Consider the following 21,406-nt stretch of genomic DNA (forward strand, 5'->3'; position numbering starts at 1 on the left):
GGTATCTTTATCCCATGATCACCCGTTGAAAAGGTACTAGTATTGTTTGTTTGGATACAGGTTCTCATGCACCCAGGTTGATCCTACCTCCACTTCCCAAGTACTGGAATTAGACATTGTCACCACTTCATTTATGCAGTGTTTTGCATGTCAGGTAAGCATTTGGCCCACTGAGGTACACACCCACAGCCCATTGATACTTTACAGAGAAGTAAAAGCAGGTCTGTGGACAACTAACTCTGTTGCTTGGAAGACAGATTAAGCTATATTCTCTAACACTGAGTATCTATTACAGGTAGTAATTGGCCAAGTTTGGACAGAAGGCTGAGTAAGTACAGAGAAAAAGAAGGAACAGATGAGGCTGTAACATACACATAATCCATGGATTTCATTCCATGCTAAATGAATCTACTAGTGTCTAGGAGGGGCAGGACTTAACAGGAGTTTCCAACCTGAAAGAGAAGTGGCCTGGAGTGGTTACTGTTAAGTAAAAGACAAATGAAGGTGCTAGCAAAATGGCAGGGAAAGCTACAAGACAGTTCTTGTTCTATTGTTTGTGCCTGTGTGGGTTAAGAAACAAGACTGGCACTCCCTTTTACAAAACTCTCACAGTGGGATACTTTTACCTTGAAAGAATAGGATGATTTAACCAGTAGACAGTTATGGGACTAAAGAAAATTCCTCGAAAAGTACCCAGAAGTGAATTAACTTCTAGTTCAAAGCAATTCTGAACGTTGGAGCTGGGCTGGAGCCTATTTTAAACGTGGAGAAAGGATGAATAGAGTAGATCCAAGGCCCACTGACCTCCAAACTGCAGTAGACCAAACCACCTTTTTCCCTCGGAAGGACAGCTCCTGCCCTTGAGAGTGTAGCAGGGATTTTTTTTTTTTTTTTTTTTTTTTTACACGAATGTGAATATATGCAAGTGAGTGTAAATGAACTCTTAAAGACTTCAAGAGGGTGTCGGGTTTCCAGGAACTGGGGGAGGGGGCAGCTATAGAACCCAACTAGGAATTGAACTTATGTCCTCTGGAAGATCAGTAAGCGCCCTGGACTGCCATGTATACTTATTTCTGCTTTTAATAATGTTTGCTTGCTTGCTACAACTCTCACGCTTTTCTTTTTTTCTTATTTACTATATACACTAGCTGTCTTCAGACACACCAGAAGAGGGCATCAAATCTCATTACAGATGGTTGTGAGCCACCATGTGGTTGCTGGGATCTGAACCACTGAGCCATCTCTCTAGCCCTGAATTCTTCATGAGTGCAAAAACCGCAAAAATTTCCGCTACAATTTTCATACGTGATCTTCCATAAATTGCTTTTCGGTGTCATTACACAAATGAAAACGATAATTTCACATTGGATTGGACTGGAGATTAAACGATAGTGCATGAACGAATGGTGTCAACACTAGACGGCGCCCGATAACTGCTGTTTTCTCCGTAAGAGCACAACCCCGTCCCATAAAATGAAGGACCAGCCACGACCACCCCTGAGCATATAAAAACTTGGGATTCCGCGGCCACCAAGTCCGCACTAACCCGGACGCACCACCGCACAGCACAGTCCCACCCCACTCCTGCGCGCGGCAAGCCAGTGGCGTCACATCCGCTTCTGCCGCCTGTTTCAGGACCGCTCTAGGCTGCGGCCTTGTTGGCCCGCCCGAAGCTTTGTGGTTACTGGGCGGAGACGTGACGTTCTTGCCCGGGCTGCAGGGGGAGGCCGCGGCGGGGAAGATGGCGGACGGGAAGGCGGGAGAGGAGAAGCCTGAGAAGCCGCAGCGAGCCGCAGCCGCCGGAGGTGAACACAACCCCAGCGTCGCGGGCTGCGGGGGCTACTCCGGCCTTTCTTTGGGTTTCCCGGGGTGGGGGGGGGCTCCACGGCATCTCCGGAGCGGGCGGAGCTGACGCTCGCCCGGCCAGGGGCTGGGCCCTGGTGAGTGCCGGGCACGCCCGGTGTGGCCCGCGGGGGGGATCGAGGGCCGCGCCGAGAGGCCGCCAGTTATCACCGGGCCGTGAGAAGGGAGGTGGGAGACTGAGCTTGGGCTGGTTACAAACAGCAGAGAGCTCAGGGCCCGCTGCGCATCAGGCCCCGCGCGAGCGCCGAGCCGCCGCCGCGGGCACTGGCAGCATGCCGGCTTTCCGAGGGCTCCGGCCTCTCGGTTACACGTAGTTAATTAGGTTCGATGCTTTCTTTTCGCGGAGGAGGTGGACGACCCCAGCCCACTCTTTGCTATATTTTCAGACACAACATTTATAAACCCTGCGATGGCAAAAGTCGAGGCGATGCGGCGGGGGTTGGGGGTGGGGGAGATCTAGCTTAAGCAGCAAAAGCTTGAAATTAGGGTTTGATTCGCTTTCTTTACAGTATCTTTCTTAGCCTGCTAACGGTGCAGTCTATGTCAGATTAAAAAATAATGTCATGGTAGAAAGGTGTGATCTTCCTGTAATTTGTCGCGAAATTAAACTCAGATTATAGCTATCTTTTCGTTTCTCCTATCACCGTAGTTTTTGATGGTGTGCATAAAGGAAAAGAAATACGTAGTCTCTTTTCTCCCACGCCCTTTTGTCGTAAGGATAATTAACACACGTGAGCGGATAATAATGTCGTGTTTAGAATGTTTTAGCCTTTCGCTGGTCTAGCTTTTCTTCGGTCTTATCCCTGAAATACTTAAATGTGAGAACATATAGACTCAGGATCGCATAAAGGCAAAAAGTAGGGTCTCCCAAGTTTAATTGCCGAAGACCCTCATCCCGTTTGAGCTAGGATCTCATTTAGCTTAGGTTTCCCAAGTACTGGAATTACAGGTCGTGGCCACTTTGTCAGGTCTCTTTCTCATTTTGCTTTTTAAATAAACTAGTAAAATAGCTAATGAAAGTATTTTAATTCTTACTTTAGACCTCCTCCATTATTGTTGAAAGTAGTTTGAGGAAAAACTAGCCTGAAGTATCTTGGGTGGCCTTGACTTTAAGATCCCTACGATTTGACTGAGAAAATTGTTTTAAGGTACTGCTAAAATGTACCTTAAGTGTCTAAATAAATCCATGTGTAATGTACTTCCCACCCTTTCAGTTGAGGAACATTCTGTCTTGTGAATGATGTTTCCATTTTAACAGTGTTAGGGGTTGTATAGGTTATTTTGTTATGTTGGTAACTTAAAATAGCAGTCCTTTTCTACATACTGTGCCTCATTTTGTATAGCTCACTTTCATGTCAGACATAATGGGATTATACAGAGGAATCTTAACGGAAACATTCTGCCCATAGATAGGATTAAATCGATAAGCTTGAGGCACGTATTCAGCTCTCTTGGAAAACTTTGTCTTGAGTTGGCAACTTTTCTTCTGTCACACAGTCCACAGTGTTGGAAATATGAGTAGTTTTCCTACCCATTTAATCTTGTTATTGATGCTGGAGATTGAACCCAAGGCCTCATTTATGTTAAGGATGAAATCCACTGCTGTGCTCTATTTTAGTAAACAGACTACCTCCATAATTAAACTTAACCTGTCTCCACTACCTCTTTCATGTCAGTCTACTTGGGGAGACTCTTTTTCGTATTTTTTGGTTAAGGTTATGTAGCTCTTTAACTTAAGTAGCAGTTTAGAGAGATTAGAGACAAGCAACTTAATGTGTGATCATAGCCATTTCAAGCTATCAAGGGTTATGCAAGAGAGACTTCAGTGATATGTATATTTCCTGTGTCAAGATAGCTCATGGACTACCTGTTCTGTCAGAGCTGTTTGAGTCCTTGTTTTGGTTTTGGTTTTGGTTTTTTCTTTCTCCCCAGATAAGCTACCAGAGTTCACATGGCTCATGAATGGTACCTTTGTGGCATTGTCCCATCAAAGCTAGTCAGAAAAAGAGAAAAATTACATGGTTTAGTTGGTATTAGCTTACACGCTTAGAGTGAATACAATGTAGACAGAAGTCTTCACTAAAGTATTCTTTCATCTAAAAGCTAGCATTTTGTATAATGCTGGCTTACAGATTGAAAGGACTTAAGCTGGAGAGATGGCTCACTGGTTAAGAGCAGCGAATGCCCTTCCAGAGGACCTGGGTTCAATTTCCAACACCCATATGGTAGCTCATAAATGTATGTGACTTCAAGAGCTGACATGTCCTTACAGACATACATGCAGGCAAACACCATTGCATATAAAATAAAAATAACTTATTTTTAAAAATCAAAGGGGATTTTAAAATGCTTGTTTATTCATTGTAGTTCACAGTACTAAAGATATTCACAGTATTTATCAGTAGTCATTGAACATTTGTTTTCCATAGTTTTAAAATACAAAATGTCTTAATAAGCTAAATGCTGAATTCCAGCAGTTGGAATTCGGAGGTAGGAGTATCCCTCAGAGTTCAAAATAGAGGTTTGAAGTACTCTTGAACAACATTAATTACACAGTGAGTTTCAGTCCAGCCAGCATTGCATGGTGACACTCATTCTCACAAAACAAACACAAACAAAATGTCTCAGTAGAGATCCTTGATTAGAAGTTCCAAATGCTAAACGAGTTTGAGTTTAAAGAACATTCAGTACTTAATGAATTAAGTGTTGATATTCAGTGATAAATTTCAACACTCATATTTGCTTGAAATAATTTTCTAATGATCCATATTACAAATATTTAATTACAAATGACAAATTACAGATATTTTAATAACAGTCAGTAATATATTTTGTCTGCTGTTTTCCCATTTTAGTCCATTGTTTTGTTTGCTTTTTGCTTTGTGTATTTTGCTACATAATTGCTAAGGTTATATGAAGACAAAACACCAACCTATGTGCCTCATCGAACCTGTTCATACTAAGAAATGAGAGCCAGTCATACTGTTCACCTTCCTCACTCCCTGCTCTCCATATCTCTGTGAACAGAAGATGCTATTTAAATACATTATTTTAAAGATTGCTTACAATTATTTTTGTTGTTTTTGAGACAGGATCTCATTGTGTAATTCTGGCTAACCTGAAACTCCGGGAAATCCTCCTGGCCTCTGCCTCTCAGGTGCTGGGATTAAAAGCATATGCCACCACATCTGGTACACAGAATTATTTTTAATCACATGTCTGTGTGTAGGTGTGAGCACATAAATCCAGGTGGACAGGAAGGCCAGAAGAGTTGGATCCCCCAGAGCTGGAGTTACGGGAATTGTGAGCTTCCTTTGTGTGGGTGCTGGGATTCTAACTAGGGTCCTCTGGAAGATGAGTAAACTCTCAACTGCTGAGCCAGCTGCTGATAAATTTTTATGTCTTCATATAAGAGTACAGAATACAATGGTAGATGCCAGTTCCTGCTTAAATATATTTAAGATTGCAAGTAAAATGCACAGGACAGAGTCTCTAGTCCAAGCTGTCTAGAATGTCCTTTAGTCTATGGTGACCTTAGACGAGTCTCCTGGCTTGTCTTGAGTGCTGGGATTACAAGTCTAGGCCCACTACCAGTTTAAGAAATTATGTTTTAAGTTGGGTTCTCAGTTACTCTTTCATTCTTTTAATTCAGATACTCATGTGTAAACAAATGAATGGCACCTCAGGACTATTCAGTGCTGCTTTTGCCTCCTGGAAATCCCCAAACTAAAGCCCTAATCCAAAGAAAGTAGTTTATCTATTTATTTAATCTTTAGCAAATCAGATACTCTATTCAGAGTGATTGTTATTGATTTAACATGGTGATACAAGCCCATGGTTCCTGGTACCATGGAGATGGAACAGGATGTGTACAAGTTACAGAAATGCCTGGCCTTGGGCAATATAGCTAGACTTTGTTTAGAAATGAATGAGAAAACTATTCAGGCATATAGGCCACTTATAGTACTTAATAGTTTATACAAGGCCCTGTGTTCAATCCTTTGTGCATGAATTTCTAACTAACCTAAAGATGTGTCATTACCAAACTGCATAGATTTAGACTTGAAGTCTTGAGTCTTTGATTCTTTTACTTGTCAGTCACTGTGTTTGACACTCCCCCAACCTCCATTCTAGCTTTGCCCCATTTCTTATTGAACTTACCAAGGCAGTCACTTACAGGGTGTTCTGTTTCTCTACAAGTAAGTTTGAATTGTCTCAGAATGTATCCTGTAGGGTAGAGCTGGAGAGGGAAAAAAATGGAACAGTCCTTTCAGTCTTTTCAGTATGTTCTTAAATAGTCTTATTTATGAACAAACCTAAGATACTCAAGACATGAAGTCATTATTGACTTAAACACAAACAAGCAAAATTGTTGAAGACATCTTGATTTTTACATGTGTATATATCTGTGTATTTTCTTGGAAGTGAAGATTAGGTCTTGATTCATGAGAAAATATGTAAGTGAAAGTCTGACTTTGAATATCTCTTATAGGTAGCTTAGAGCAGGTGCTAGACCAGCTTTCAGAGTAGGGTTAACTCTCAAAAGATTACCTTGAAGTCGAACATAATTTAGCTACGGATTAGCCAGGGATCTAGCTCAGTGTAGAATGTTTGTCTTGTATACACAAAGCCCTGGGAATTATTCAGTATGGTGAAGGAGGGAAGAAAAGACTGTATAGACTGAATGAATTCTCGGTGTAGTTTATCAGTAGTTATGTTCATGACTAGAAGTTTTGTGTGATTAGCACTACATTACTGAAAATATTATAATTTATTAGTCAATTCTAGATGTTTTGTATTGCCATATAATTATGTATAAATTAGTTTATATAATATAATTTGTTGGTTTTGGTTTCTGAACATCAAAATTCCATAGATGTAACCAAGATTAATGTACAATTAATAAGGTAATGTTTAGCTGGCGGGTATTTACTTTTTGTGAACTCTGTGTTTATAATTTTAAATTGCTCTGTATTTTATGCTAGTTAATTCATGGGAGACTCTTGTACTGCCACACAATCTCAGTTCCTGCTGTACACTCTAACAAGCAGTGAAGAGACTGTTGGGTCAGTAGGTGACAGCTGCAGAGGTATCTTCCTTGTAAAGATGGTTTTTGAGGTTGCTGCTCCCATCAATCTGCTCAGTAAAAATAGCTCATCTTGGTAAGTTGTTTCGACTTCACCAGGACCTGAAGAAGAAGCAGAAAAACCTGTGAAAACTAAGACTGTTTCTTCCAGTAATGGAGGGGAAAGTTCCAGTCGCAGCGCTGAAAAGCGATCAGCTGAAGATGAAGTTGCAGACCTCCCAACAAAGCCTACAAAGATGTCCAAGTTTGGATTTGCCATAGGTAGTCAGACGGCAAGGAAAGCATCCGCCATCTCCATTAGACTCGGAGCAAGTGTGAGTTGTTTTGTTTGCTTTTGTAATGCTTCTTAAAGATTGGCTTCATCAGTCTGTTCTTCTGAGTCTGTGCGTGCAAGCGAGCATGTGTGTGTGCATGTGTTATATAGTATATATAGTAAAGCAAGTGTTAATAGGTAAACTGCTATAACTGGCTATGACTTGTAAGTCAGAAAATAATGACCACATTAGGAGAGGCCTATGAATTCTATCAAAGCAGTTGAGTGTAAAGAATGCATGATTTATAAAGTAATCACTTAGAACCTTTCTTAGTTGAACAAAATCTTTGAAAAATATTTGGGAATTTTTAAAAATCTTAACACTAGCATTGTTGTTTGTTAGACTTCTCGGCTCATGTGGAACCGTGTTGGTTTGGTGTGGTTTGTCTCACCTTGTGGTATGAGCCGAGAAATCTAACAAACAACAAGCACATTAAAGGTGATACTGTGTTGTGCTGTAGCTCTGTGGCAGAGTGTATGCCTAGCACTCGGGAGTCGGTGCCTAGCACTGTGTGCCCCAAATCATAGAAATCGCTATAAATCAGCTCTCTGTAACATAAAGGATTAATGTAGTAAGTTCATCCTGGTTAGAATTTTCTGTTTCTTAATTCGTAAAGGTCAGATGAAAATTGTTTTCTTTATGCCACAGATGTTCATTTCAGAGATTTCTTAAATGTACAATTTGAATTTTCATTTTCTCACTAGAGTCTGTGAGCTTTTTTCCTAAAAAACAAAAGCAGCCATTTCTCAGAACTCCAAACCCCACCATGGAAAAATTTCCCCCTTTTTAAAAAGAAAACCTGAGTCTAAACAAAAAGATTATGCTATTTTTATTACATTAACATTTTTCTCTATATCCTCTGGTTCTTGATTTGTAATGTTTGAAAATCACACAGAACTAATTGCATAAGTACTTGATTTATTAAAAATAATATTTTTATTTTCTCTTTTAACAGTTTAAACATACATTGTATGTTTATACAGTATCTTGATCATACCCTATTTAACTTTTTTTTTAAACACTAAACATGTACTCATGTAATTCTAATCTGCTTGGGCATTCTCTGAGTCCAGTTCCTTCTTTTTCTAAAGTCATTAATGGGATTTAATAATTATTAAGTGGTTGAATTGGGTTCAGGAAAGCTTCTTTAGTAAAGTTTAAGTTCAGGAAAACAACAATCAAAGTGAGGTGTTAGAACCAAATCATAAAGGACTGCATATCATAATAAGGAGTCTCAAGACTAAAGCCCTTTGACATCTTAGGAACATCACTAGTTTGAGAAAGGATGCAAAAGGGTGTGAATGAGTAGTGTCCTCTCTCTTCCATGTTGAACTGAAACCAAGGACTCATTATAAATGCTAGACCGTCTCTGTCACTCACCATGGCATATGTTATTTCTAGTAATTGTCCTATTGGGTAGTGCTAAGGGTGAGATAGGAAGGCCGTGGGTTAGTATCATGGACAGAGGGAAAGAAAGTGTTCAATTAGGATCTGAGCATAAGGAGCTTGTAAGGCAAAGGTTTTTAAGCTCGAGGACTTAAAAACATTTATCACTGGTGTTGCAGTGGAAGGGACAGTGAGAAGAATGGAGGCTGACCAGGAAAGATCAATGGTAGACAAAGTCAGTGGGATGCTGCCTGCCTTCTAAAGGCACTGTGGTCCATGCAGGATGCTGTGGGGCAGACAAGATCTACTGGATATATGAAATTTATAAAGTAAAAGCCACCTGCTGGTAATTCTTCAAAGGTATAATGGATTTGACCAAAATATTGAGTTCTTTACTGTGTATGCTTATTAAGACATTAAAGTGGATAAAATTGAATCTTGTAAGAGCAATTATTAATTTATTAAACAAGGCTCTCTAAGTTTTATTTGTGATAATTCTGTTAAATGTTTCTTCTTCAGAAGCCTAAGGAAACAGTTCCAACTCTTGCTCCAAAAACTCTTTCAGTAGCAGCAGCTTTCAATGAAGATGAAGATGTAAGCTAATACCTATTTTATTTCACTTTACTTTACTTTATTTTTAAAGACCGTGTGTGCATGAAAGGCATGTGTGCCGTGCAGGTGGAAGTTAGGACAGCTTTTGGGCATCAGTTGTTTCCTTCTATCTGGGGTCCAGGAAATGTCTCCGGGCTGACAGAAAGGCTTACATGGCCAACTGTTTGACATATATGCTGTCCAGATGGCCCTTATTTTTACTTTAACTAGTACTTTTAAGATAATAGCTAGATGGAGAGATGGCTCGGGTTAAGAATATGCGCTATTCTTCCAGAAAACCAGAGTTGGATTCCTGATACCCATATCAGGTGGCTCACAAACACCTCTAACTCCAATTACAAGGGACCTAGGTCCTTTGGCTTGCAAAGGCACCTACACACATGCAAATACCAATACAACACACATTTGTACGTGCATATTTAATTAAAAGTAATACGCTTTTTTAAAAGAGAAGAAGAAATTAATAGAAAATTAGAATTTGTACTAATGGTAGTTAAATTGATAATAGTAAAATAGTATTGGTACAATTTCTTTGTAATGCCTAAGAAAATTGTTTTTTTTTTCTTTTCTGTGTGTGTGTGGTGCTAGGTCCTGCGTCTAGTGCCTTGTAAATGCCAGGCAACTGTTGTACCACTGAGGTACATACCCAAAACTAAAAATTTAATTTGTGTCTATTGACACAAATATATTGCTATAAGATCCACGTCAAATGCTTATAATAATACATACTAGGAAGTATGAGTCACTTAAGCGTATGTGACCATGCCTGGCTCTGCACATTTTCTTTTTAACGTTTGTGTGTGTGTGTGTGTGTGTGTGTGTGTGTGTGTGTGCACACATCTGTGTTATACATGTTCATTCAAATGTAGAGAGGTCAGAAAACATCTTGTGGAGTTAGTTCTTCAACTCTGTGGGTCCCTCAGATTGAATATAGGCTGTCTGGCTTGGTGGTGAGCACCTTTACCCACTAAGCTACCTCACCAGCCCTCTCACACTTGACCTTTATCGCTTCTTTCACAAACTTTATAGTTGGTCTTCAGGGATGACCTTGTGCTGTGTGTGCATCTGTAGCAGGGATAACAGTGTAAATAATTCCACAGAGCTGAGCGTGAGCTCCAGGTGTCTGCTGTGCTGTCGTTCTAGTTCTCTCATGCCCCGTATAGCGTCCAGCTTTTCTTTATGGAAGACATGGTCTCACATCTCAAAAGGACCGGCCTTGAGCTGGGTATGCAGCTAAGGATGCCTCTCAATCAGGTCCTCCTGCCTCTGCCTTTCCTGCATGGGATCACAAATATGCACTGCTATATCCACTTTCATTTCTGTTTCTGTGTAGCCCTGGCTGTCCTGGAACTCTTAGCCTCAAACTCATATACATCCTCCTGCCTCTGCCTTCCAAATGTTAGGAACAAAGGTGCTGTGCTTCCTTGCCTGGCCATTCCCAGTTTTTATGTGGAGGAACAAACCTGGCTCGAGCATTGTGTATATTAGGCAAGCTGGGATTAAAGGCATAGGACACTGTATCTGACCATTTTGTTTGTCTTGTCTTGGAAGCAGAGACTCTAATAGCTGAGGCTTGCTCCTGAACTCACTAGATAGCTGAGGATAGTCTTGAACTTCTGATATTCCTACCATTCTACTATACCCAACTGAGAAAACTTTTGGTCGTACAAGTCCAGAAGGAAAAGATAACGTAGAAAGTGGGGAAAGTATGTAAATAGGAACTGTTGTTACCTATATTGAGTAGCGCTTTATGTGGGCTATGTTAACATGGCGGCTGTGTTTTCTCCATGTGCTCCTTCGCAGTGTGTATTAATTCATCTTTGCAAATGGAGAGTTATACCTAAGTAAACACGGCCTTAGGCTAGAGCTTTGTTGCTCAAAGTTATACATCATGATTCGCTGTCTTCCTTAATTTTCAAGAAAAATTTTAAAGATGTTATTTATTGTATGTATGTATGTGAGTACACTGTCACTGTCTTCAGACACACCAGAAGAGGGCATCAGATCCCATTACAGATGGTTGTGAGCCACCATGTGGTTGCTGGGAATTGAACTCAGGACCTCTGGAAGAGCAGTCAGTGCTCTTAACCGCTGAGCCATCTCTCCAGTCCCCCCACCTGTTTTTTAAAGACAGAGTCCACTCTATCTGGTCTGGAACTCACAAAAATCTGCCAGTTTCTGCCTTTACCTCCTGAGTACTAGCACCTGACCCTTTTAATTTTGTTTCCTTTTTGTTTTATTCTTTGTTATGGTTGAAAATATTTTAGTGAAAGAGGCTGGAGAGATGGCACAATGGCTAAGAATGCTTTCTCTTCTCTAGGACCTTAATGTTCTAGTACCCACGTCTGCAGCTGTAACTGTGGCTCTGTCCTCTGGGGCACCTATGCCTATCCCTACACCCCCACATACACAATCTTAATTTTTCTGTTGTATGTATTTTGATATTTTCTTGAACCATTAACATCAGACATGTAGGCAAATGCCATGTCTCGCCAGTGTGAAAAGTGTCAGTGAACATGAAGTTCATATGTCTCTGAGTAATTAGCATATGAGTTACTTTCTCTTTATCCTACCCAATATAGTCTGGTTTAACTATGTGTGTGTGTGCTCTGAGGGCAGGTGCCTATACACATGTGCATACACATGTGAAGGCCAGAGCTCAGCATCAGGTGTCTTTACAGTTAGCTTCCACCTTTTTTTCCTTCCTTTGATTCCCTTCCATTCCCCTCCCCTTCTTTCTTTCCTTTCTGTTTTGAAGACAGGGTCCTATTGGCGTGGAACTTGATGATTCAGTTAGACATGCTGGCCAGCAAGGCCCTAGGATCCTTCTGTCTCTACCTTCCAGGTACCAGAACTATAGCCAGGCACCACTATACTAGCAGAGTTGGGGATTGAATTCAGGTCCTCATGCTTATTGACTGAGCCGTCTCCTCAGCCCCAAGATTAAAAACAATATAGTAATTGTTAAAGTAAATGTTGAGGTTTACTACCTTACTCCTTTTATGGCATAAAAATATGTTATAGATACTTTAAAAAAATTAGCTTTCTTAGGAACCAAGTGAATTGGTAATTAAAATGTATTCATTTCCATTTCCTTGTTCTTCAGAGTGAGCCAGAAGAAATGCCTCCAGAAGCAAAGATGAGGATGAAGAATATTGGAAGGTACCATGCTTTCATAATTATTACAGAGCTGTAGGGAAAGCAAGGGGAAGAATACATATATTACAGATTTTACACAAACCTATACTGTGCCCATATGAGAGCTTACAAAGAATTAAAATCTAAATCTATCCACGATCTCTTAAATCCATAGTCCCAGTAGTGGCTCAGCCTGTGATTACTAGGATGTAAATAAATCTGATACTATTACCAATCAAGAAAAAATGCACATGCATACCCTTTTTTATTGTGTTTATTTTTGAGACAGTCTCACTGTAGCTCTAGGTGTCCTAAAGCTTAATATATGGACTAGGCTGGATTTGAACTCGAAGAGATCCACCTGCCTCTGCCTCCAGAGTTCTGAGAGTAAAAGTGTGCACCATGCCACATACACATCTGAAACAGGCGTTTACAGAACATTGACACTACATGTTTCTCTTTTACATATCTTTGCATTTTTGTTTCATTTTTTCAAATGCCTGAGATAAGCCACCAAATTAGTTTTTAACCTTATTTGTGGGTTTTAGGTCACTTCTCTTGCAACAGGTTTTCTGTTTGCTGTGGTGCTGGAACTGAACCCTTGCCCTGGTATTCCTGATAAGAATTCCACCGCTGAGATGGCTCCTCCGACTCTCAGCAGTAGTGTTAGAGCCATAGCGGTGTCTGTTCTTAAGTGTATGTTATCATCCCTCATCTGTGTGAGGACTCAGTGCTAGAGCTCTTGGCTAGGATGTGCTTGTCTCTAGGCTCTCCTCAGCCCTGCAGAACACCATGGTGGGCAAAGGGGAGGCAGAGCTCTGCATTCCAAGCAGGCCTGACTAAAAGAGACACCATCTTGAAAAGTCAGGTTAATAGAAAACCCCAGGTTCCCCTCTCTGCTCTAATCCTCACTGTATACATTCTGAAGTGAAGTCTTAACCCTTTAGAGAAAGGGCATTCAAAAGACCTCTGCGTGGGCTTCTGCTACTCAGCCTGTATTTATAATGAGCGCTAAGCAAATGTATATTATATTAATACATTTAAAATAGACCACAACAATAATTTGATTATATTGAATTTTTTTTAACACAGGGACACACCAACATCAGCCGGACCAAACTCCTTTAATAAAGGAAAGCATGGCTTTTCCGATAACCAGAAGCTGTGGGAGCGAAATATAAAGTCTCATCTTGGAAACGTCCACGACCAAGACAATTAAGTGAAGCGTTCTGAGATTGGGGTGTGGGTGGGTGCAGGTAGAAGGAGCAGTCTCCTTTCTGTAAAGAATGGTGTAAGACTAGCTTTGGAGCCGTTTTTCTTTCCTCTTTTTTTCTTTTCCTTTTTTCTTTTTTTCAAAAAGATTGAGTGGTACACTAATAAATGAGAGTTTGCAATTAGAGGTAATTTATGTTTTATATACAGATTTCAAGACATTTGCTAATTTTGTAGTTTCACATGATTAGTTTCCAAGGCTTACAGATAATAAAGAAATCAGAAGTGGTACCTTTCTAAGAATTGCATATTTTTTTAGACACAACTATTAGCACATTAAGAGGGAAGCCAAAAGTTATTGCGTACTTCAAACTGAAAGCAGTTCCTCTCCTGACTTCTCCCCTCTCACCCGACTGTCTGGCTCCCTGGATCAGCCTTACCGAGAGGGAGTATTGGACTGAGAAGACAATGTTACTGGACTATTGACTGAAAGTAAATTTAGATAGAATTAAAGTAAACCTTTTCCTATGGGCATTTCACGTGTTCTGGGCCATTGTCTGCTAGTGCTGCTTCGCTATCAGTGGTGCAGGCGCTTTGCTCTTTAAACATTTCTTTTTCATTAAAAATTCCCATATGAAGCATTGAGTATTATAACTGGCCCACTTTACTGGAGCTTGTCTCTGTTCAGGGTTCTTCAAAGGGCACTATTTGCTACCAAAGTAAGTCAGTACTTGGAAGGTGCTTCTCCTGGTTTCCATTCTAGTTCTATAAGCACTTCCACCAGAACCTGAGGCAAAGCTTAAGGAAGCTGTTTCTTTTAAAGAAAAACACCACCAAAAATATCAGTGTACATACTGCTTTAAGTATTTGGCTGGCTTTTACTTTTTAAAAGGTTTAAATACCAAAAAGAAGGTCTAACATTGTATGAAGGCAGAGGCGGCAGCACACCTTCTGTGACTTTTGAAGCATTTACGTTACTAACTTACTAGATCTGGTTTGAATTGAATTCACATTGATTTCTTATTCGTACAACTCCATGGCTTATTTTAAGTATATACATACTTAATATTTTAAGTATATACATATGCAAGTATATGCATACTTACATACACATCAGTGGTTTCAAAAGCACATTTAGTGACTGAAATAGGACAGAAATGCTTCTTCAGACACATTTCCATTGTCTCTCATCGCATACGCTCTTAGATTTCTGTATTTAGGGTGTTTGTTTTGTATTTTTGTATTGTATATGGGCTTTTTAAATGTGACAGTTAATGCATCTTTAATAGTCACAGACAAAAGAAATGATAAAATGTCCTTGAAAATTACAATGTTATTTGGGGGCTGCTTCGGCGAGTTTTGTGGGTGGTGATTATTCACTTCAGCAGTTCCTAATGTAATGACTTCCAAGAAGCAGCCTGCGATATTCCTAACACTCCGTTCACTTCATTTTAGTTTACTTAACAAGCCCCAAGTAAAACGATGGAAATGTACATAGCACTATTAGTTCATACATGATTTAAGTATATCAAGATACATAAATTTAACTTTTATGTCTGCAAACTGTCTATTTGTCCACTTTACTGTTTGTTGAAATAACACCTCTCCTACATATTCTTTACTTGACTCAAATAACAAGTTAACCTGACGTCAAGATGGAGAGAGACGACTGAGCTGAATGTCTTTACTAAAATTACAATAAATTTTGTCAAACTTGGTGGTAGTCTTATTTTCTAATTTAATTTTTTACTGTGCCTTTGAAAAAAACGTTTTAAAAAGTATTCTGTGTATATGGCATGCTGGTAGGATCAGGGAGACACAACAGATTGTGAAGATATCATTTAGAAGCGTGTTCCCAGAATCTTTTACATACTGCTTATTAGACGAGTTGTTAGAGTAAGTGTATTACTCTGCCTTACGCTGGTCTGCAGATATTCTGTCCCATTTACAATGTACTCTGTCCGAGAGGAACTGCATTGCCAGCTGCTGAGTTCTTTAACTACTCTTCCTTTTCACATGTACTTACTGTGAGTGCCTATGCATATGGGCCACTATACACATGTAGGTAAGCGCACAATCCAAGAGTTTCTCTTTTCTCTCCCTACACTACATCTGAACTGTGATTCCCCCCCCCCAACACACACACTCCTAGTACCTCCCCTCTTCCTCAGATCTATTCCCTGTCTCCCTACAAAAAAGGAGCAGGCCTCTTAGGGATATCCTTTGAACGTGGCCCAATTGTCAAAGGATCATTTTTTTGAGGGGGAGAGTAGGGTTAGGGTTAGGGTTAGGGTTTCTTTGAGTAGCTCTGGCTGTCCTGAAACTCGCTTTATAGACCAGCAGACTGGCCTCAAAATATATCCATCTCTGCAGGGATTGAAGGGCGCTGCTACCACCACCTGGATGTCTAAAAACTTAAAAGGAGTGATTTAATTAAAGGACTAAACCTAAGAAATCTATGATATAGAGGCATCAGATGTAGGAAGAGAACACTTATCCTTGGGTTAGCAAAAAGGATAACAGAGAATAAGAAAATGTAAGGGCAGAAGCTGGAGACAGCCCCATTTTGAGAGTACTTGCATAGTATGCAAAAGGCTTGGGTTTGACAGCCAGCAAAACCCAGACTCTACTAATAATGCATTTGTGGAATCCAGGAACTTTGGAGGTGGAGCAGGAATAAGGAAAGCTTTTTTCGGGCAGCCTGGTCACTAGGACCCATCTTGGTCAGGAGGTGGTAATACTATTTTTATTTCTTCCTGTTTAGTCCTGTTTTATGTTGACCCTTCATTACTTGTGTAGCTGGGAGAAAACAGGGTTGACCTAAAGTGATTATCAGCTCTGAGCTACAGTTTACTTTCAAAGATATAAGAACTTTGAGCAATGGCCTTGAAACACATCATAATGGCCAGCCCCCTAATTACCACACATAAAAACAAAACTGAACATTGTTTAAAAAATGTAAGCATCTCACACATCTCAAGTTGGTCCAACAGCTAAAAGCTGATGGTGTCCTTGAACTCTTGAGCTTCATGCCTCCACCTGCGAAGTGTCGTGATTACACTGCATCTATATAGTTAATCCTGGAGACTGCCCAGGACTTCATTCATAATAGGCAAGCACTCCACCAACTGAACAGCCAGTACCCTCCCATGCACATTTCTTGGCTTGGCTTAGTTTCTTTTGAGACAGTCTATTAAGTACTGGCAGTCCTGGAACTTGCTGTGTAGACTAGGCTGGCCTCCAATTTACAGATTCCCCTGCTTCTGCCTCCCAAATACTAGGATTAAGTGTGCTTAGCCCGTGTGTGTATATATATTATACATTTATATTGATGTGCTATCACTCAAAATCGTGGGTTTCTGCTTTTCAGAGATAATGTCCCATCTTGGGGACATTTTATTCATATACCCACTAAATTCATATTACTGTCTTAGGTTTCTATTGCTGGGAAGAGACTTATAAAGGAAAACATTTCATTGGTGCTGGCTTATAGTTTCAGAGGTTAAGTCCAATTATCATCATGGTAAGAAGCATGGCAGTGTCCAAGCAAACATGCTGCTGGAGGAGCTGAGAGTTCTTGGTTCACAGGTGGACTACCACACTGGGTGTGGTTTGAACATAGGAGACCTCAAAGCCTACTTCCTTCAACTAGGCCACACCTAAGGTGCTGCTCCCCATGGGTCAAGCATTCAAACACATGAGTCTGAGGGGCCCTTTTGTATTTTTATTTTTTATGATTTATTTATTTTATATGGGAGTACAATGTCCCTGTCTTCAGGCACACCAGAAGAGGGCATCGGATCCCATTCCAGATGGTTGTGAGCCACCATGTGGTTGCTGCGAATTGAACTTGAGACCTCTGGAAGAGCAGCCAGTGCTCTTAACCACTGAGCCATCTCTCCAGCCCGAGAATGGCTTTCTAAAAGAACTGTAACATTGAAGTCTTTGGAGGAGAGCCCTCTCTCACATTCACTGCTGGACCACCTGCTCTGGACTTCATCCTTTCTCACCCAGTGTATACTGGGTCCAGACACTCCTAGGAAAGAAAGCAGACCTTAGAACTCTGCTCCATCCTTCTCTGCCTGATGTGCCACAGTGCCTGGACATACTAAGGGAAGATGCAAAGAATGGAACCACAGTAGTCCAGATAAGAGACATAGTAGCAAGTTCAGGAAGTAAATTCAAATTTGCTAGGCCTAGTGATGTACACCTTTAATCCTGGCACTCAGGAGGGTGAGGCAGCAAGTTCTTTGTGGCCTTTCTAAGGCCAGCCAGAGAAAAATAAATCCTGTCTCCAAAATAGAAAATGGGGTTGGAGACATGGCTCAGTGGTTAAGAGCACTGGCTGCTTTTCCATGGGGCTGGGTTTGATTGACAGCACCCACATAGTGGTTCACAATTCTCTGTAATTCTGGCCTGTACCAGCACCAGGCATGCATGGGGTAGACAGACATTCAGGTAAAACATACACATAAAATAATGAAATTGTTTTAAAAATCAATTTTAAAAGATACCAGTTTTCTCAAGATTTATTTATAGTCACTGTAAATATAGGCAGAATAGCAGTATGTTTTTCTTTCAGCGATTGCGAAGACAATTCTAAAGTGTATATAAGGGAATACTAAAGGCAGAATGAAATAGCAAAGGGGGAGCTTGGCACATGATGCACCCCTTTAACACTGGCACTTGCCAGCCAGCCAGTGGATTTCATCAGTTCTAGGCCAATGGGATCTATCTAGTGAGTTCCCGGTCAGCCACAGGGAGGGCTACACAGTGTACATCGTGTCTCAAGACAACCCTCCCCTCAGAAGCAGAAAGACTGAACTCAGATGTCAAAAATTAGCATAAAGACTGTTGATGCTCGGAGATGGTAAAAGCAAAGCTGAATAGCAAAAAAAAAAAAAAAGCCTATCCTTGTGTGGGCACCTCTATAGCTCTCTCTCCCCCTCCCCCTCTCCAAATACACACACACACACACAACCAAACTGGGTCTAATGGTGGTGTACACCTTTAATCTCAGCACACGGGAGGCAGGTAGATCTCTGAATTTGAGGCTAGCCAGGCAGGACTTGCGGAAGTACTGTTCGTTTGTCTGAAGGGTTTTTATTTATTTAATTTGAGACAGAGTCTAAACAGGTAGCTCAGGCTGTCCTTGAAATAATTATTTAGACCCAAGCTGGCCTAGAAGTCAAGAGATCTTGCCTATCCCTGCCTTCCAGTTAGGGGACTAAAAGATGACCACCATGCCATGCTGAGATCATTGGACTTAAAGGCTTCTAATAAACTGTGAGATGACTAGGTCCATATAAACCGGTGAGCTCCTTCAAAGTGTAAACCAGGCAAAATGCTCACCAGCATAATGCCTCTGCCTCTCGTTGCTGAAGAATTCAAATTGCAGTTTCGCACTAGGGCGGTCACCATCTACACAGTCCTGGAAGGTCCAATCCTCAACATAAGGATAATAGGCTTTGGCTCAGTGTTTGTGCCGCTAGAACAATATACCAGAGCAGTGATTCATGGATCAGGCAGAAGAGCCTACAAGCACCTAGTCCAGCTAACAGCACACATTTCTTCATGACCTAATAATTATCTTCCAAAGGCTACAATGTTTTATTTTCATGTCTGTGCACTTGCTACCCACGGAAGCCGGAAGAAGGCACTGGGTCCTCTGCAAACACATGACAGATGATTGTAAGCTGCCGTGTGGTTGTTGGGAACTGGACTCTTCGCAGCTGAGGTATTCTCCAGCCAAAAGACTACAAGTTAAAAGGCTACAGTGTTGCTTTCTGGATCCAGGTTCAACATGAAAGATGGATAACAGGAAAACACACAAACAGGGCAGGCTCTAACGGAGAAAAGCTCATACCCTTTGAGAGCAGTTGAACAAAAGTAGCAACAAACTCCAAAACTTAACACTATAAAAAAATGGTACACTGAAATTTTCTTAGTACTTTCACCACACACACACACACACACACATACGTCAACATGTGCTGATAAATTTACAGCATCAGCAGAGTTGAAGTTTAATTTAATATACAAAATAGAAGGGACTTCAGGTTTAATAGAATTGTGAACAGAATATATAAAGATAGTTTATATAAACAAGTGCATCAAAGAGATGGCTCAGTGGTTAGGAGCACTGGCTACTCTTGGGACTCAGGTTCAAATCCCACCACCCACATGGCAGTTCACAATTATCTTTAACTCCAGTTCCAGAAGATTCAACACTCTTCTGACCTTCATGGTCATCAGGTATAAAAGTGGTGCAGACATATAGAGAAAAAACAAAATAAAAAAATAAATCCAGGTACACAGAAAATACAGACACATACCCATACATATACATAAAATAATACCTAAAGCAGTAAACCCCAGAGATGTAAGTTAGCTCCAAATCCAGATTAAATGACCTAGAGAAATTCTATAGTCAGGAGAGACTGAGGCAGAACTGTTAGTTCAAGACCAGCTTGGGCTCCAGAGCCTACTTGGTCTATAAACACACATGTATCTGTGTATACACACAAATGTGTCAGAGGGTTAATTTCTACTAATCTTTTAAGTTTCACATCACTTCAGCAGGGATCCAAATTTCCTTAACAGCAGTGATAACAGAAATGATGGAATATAGCTCAGTTGGTAATTGCCTAGGATGTATAAGGCACTGACTGGGGTTTAATCCCCAACACCATATAAGCTGGATATATTATAGTACATGTCTCTGATCTCAGGAGGGCAGAAGCATCAGAAGTTCAAGCTTATCCTCAGCTAACACATTGATCTCATGACGAATCTAAGCAACAGGAAACCTTTTTCTTTAAATACTCAGATTTGATCAGGAGACAATCTGATCACAAAACAATGTGTGTTTCTAAACAGAATCACCATAGGTAAAACACAGACTTTCCCAAATGGTGACATTGTAACTAGGCACACACTTGTAACCCCAGTATCCAGGAGACAAAGGTAGGACAGATGCTACAGGTTCAACACCAGTGTGATGCTTTGCATGTGCTTGGCCCAAGAAGTGGCACTAGTAGAAGGTGTGGCCTTGTTGGAGGAAGTGCGTCACTCTGGGCCTGGGCTTCAAGACACTCCTCCTAGCTGCCTGAGGATGCCCAGTCTGTCCCTGGCTTCCTTTGGATCAAGATGTAGAACTCTCAGCTCCTCCTGCACCATGACTGTCTGGATGCTGCCATGCTCCTGCCTTGATGATAACGGACTGAACCTCTGAACCTGTGAGCCAGCCCCAATTAAATGTTGTCTTTTATAAAACTTGCATTGGCAATGGTGTCTGTTCATAGCAATAAAAACCCTAAGAAAACCAGTCTGTTCTACACAGGCAGTTCAAAGCTGGCTGAGAGGACAGCATGAAACCCTGTTTTGAAAACAAAACATGGACCAGAGTAACTGTGGAGTGGGTAAGAGCACATTGGGAGTTTAGTTCCCAGCACTCATGTTGGGCAGCTGTAATCCCAGGGGGCCAAACTTCCTGTCCTCTTCTGTCTTCCACAGGCACATAAACGTTGTGAACACACACACACAATTAAATCTAGAAAAATCTTTGTGCGCATGAAGGTTTCCAGAAGACAACAGTAGTCAGTAGTATCCCTGGGAGCTGAAGTTCAAGGTCATGAGTTGCCTGATGTAGACAATAGGCACTCAGGTCCTTTCCAAGAACAGTATGAACTCATAACCGATGGGTCATATCACCAAACCCCTAACTCTTTGAAACTCTTTGAATGCTTTTTTTTTTTTTTTTTTTTTTGAGACATTTCTGTATGTAGCCCTGGCT

The 21,406-nt window shown here is 40.8% G+C and overlaps 1 protein-coding gene across 4 annotated transcripts; it reads left to right on the top strand.

Moving 5' to 3' along the window:
- Positions 1-1,720: 1,720 nt before the first annotated feature.
- PCNP (PEST proteolytic signal containing nuclear protein) lies at positions 1,721-15,328 on the top strand (the record flags this gene model as incomplete). Of its 4 annotated transcripts, XM_080919318.1 has the most annotated exons (6): positions 1,721-1,805; positions 7,049-7,263; positions 9,169-9,243; positions 12,024-12,106; positions 12,368-12,423; positions 13,492-13,630. In XM_080919318.1, the coding sequence occupies 5 exons, from the start codon at positions 1,742-1,744 to the stop codon at positions 12,402-12,404; spliced, it is 474 nt and encodes a 157-aa protein (XP_080775444.1). In that variant the 3' UTR covers positions 12,405-12,423; positions 13,492-13,630. The 4 variants fall into 4 exon arrangements, with proteins under 4 accessions (XP_080775444.1, XP_080775442.1, XP_080775443.1 ...); XM_080919316.1 differs by lacking the exon at positions 12,024-12,106 and having other exon boundaries at positions 13,492-15,328; XM_080919317.1 differs by lacking the exon at positions 12,024-12,106 and having other exon boundaries at positions 9,172-9,243; positions 13,492-15,328.
- Between the last annotated feature and the right edge of the window lie 6,078 nt (positions 15,329-21,406).

Source organism: Micromys minutus (assembly GCF_963924665.1).
Source record: "Micromys minutus genome assembly, chromosome: 7".
Taxonomy (NCBI): Eukaryota; Metazoa; Chordata; class Mammalia; order Rodentia; family Muridae; genus Micromys; species Micromys minutus.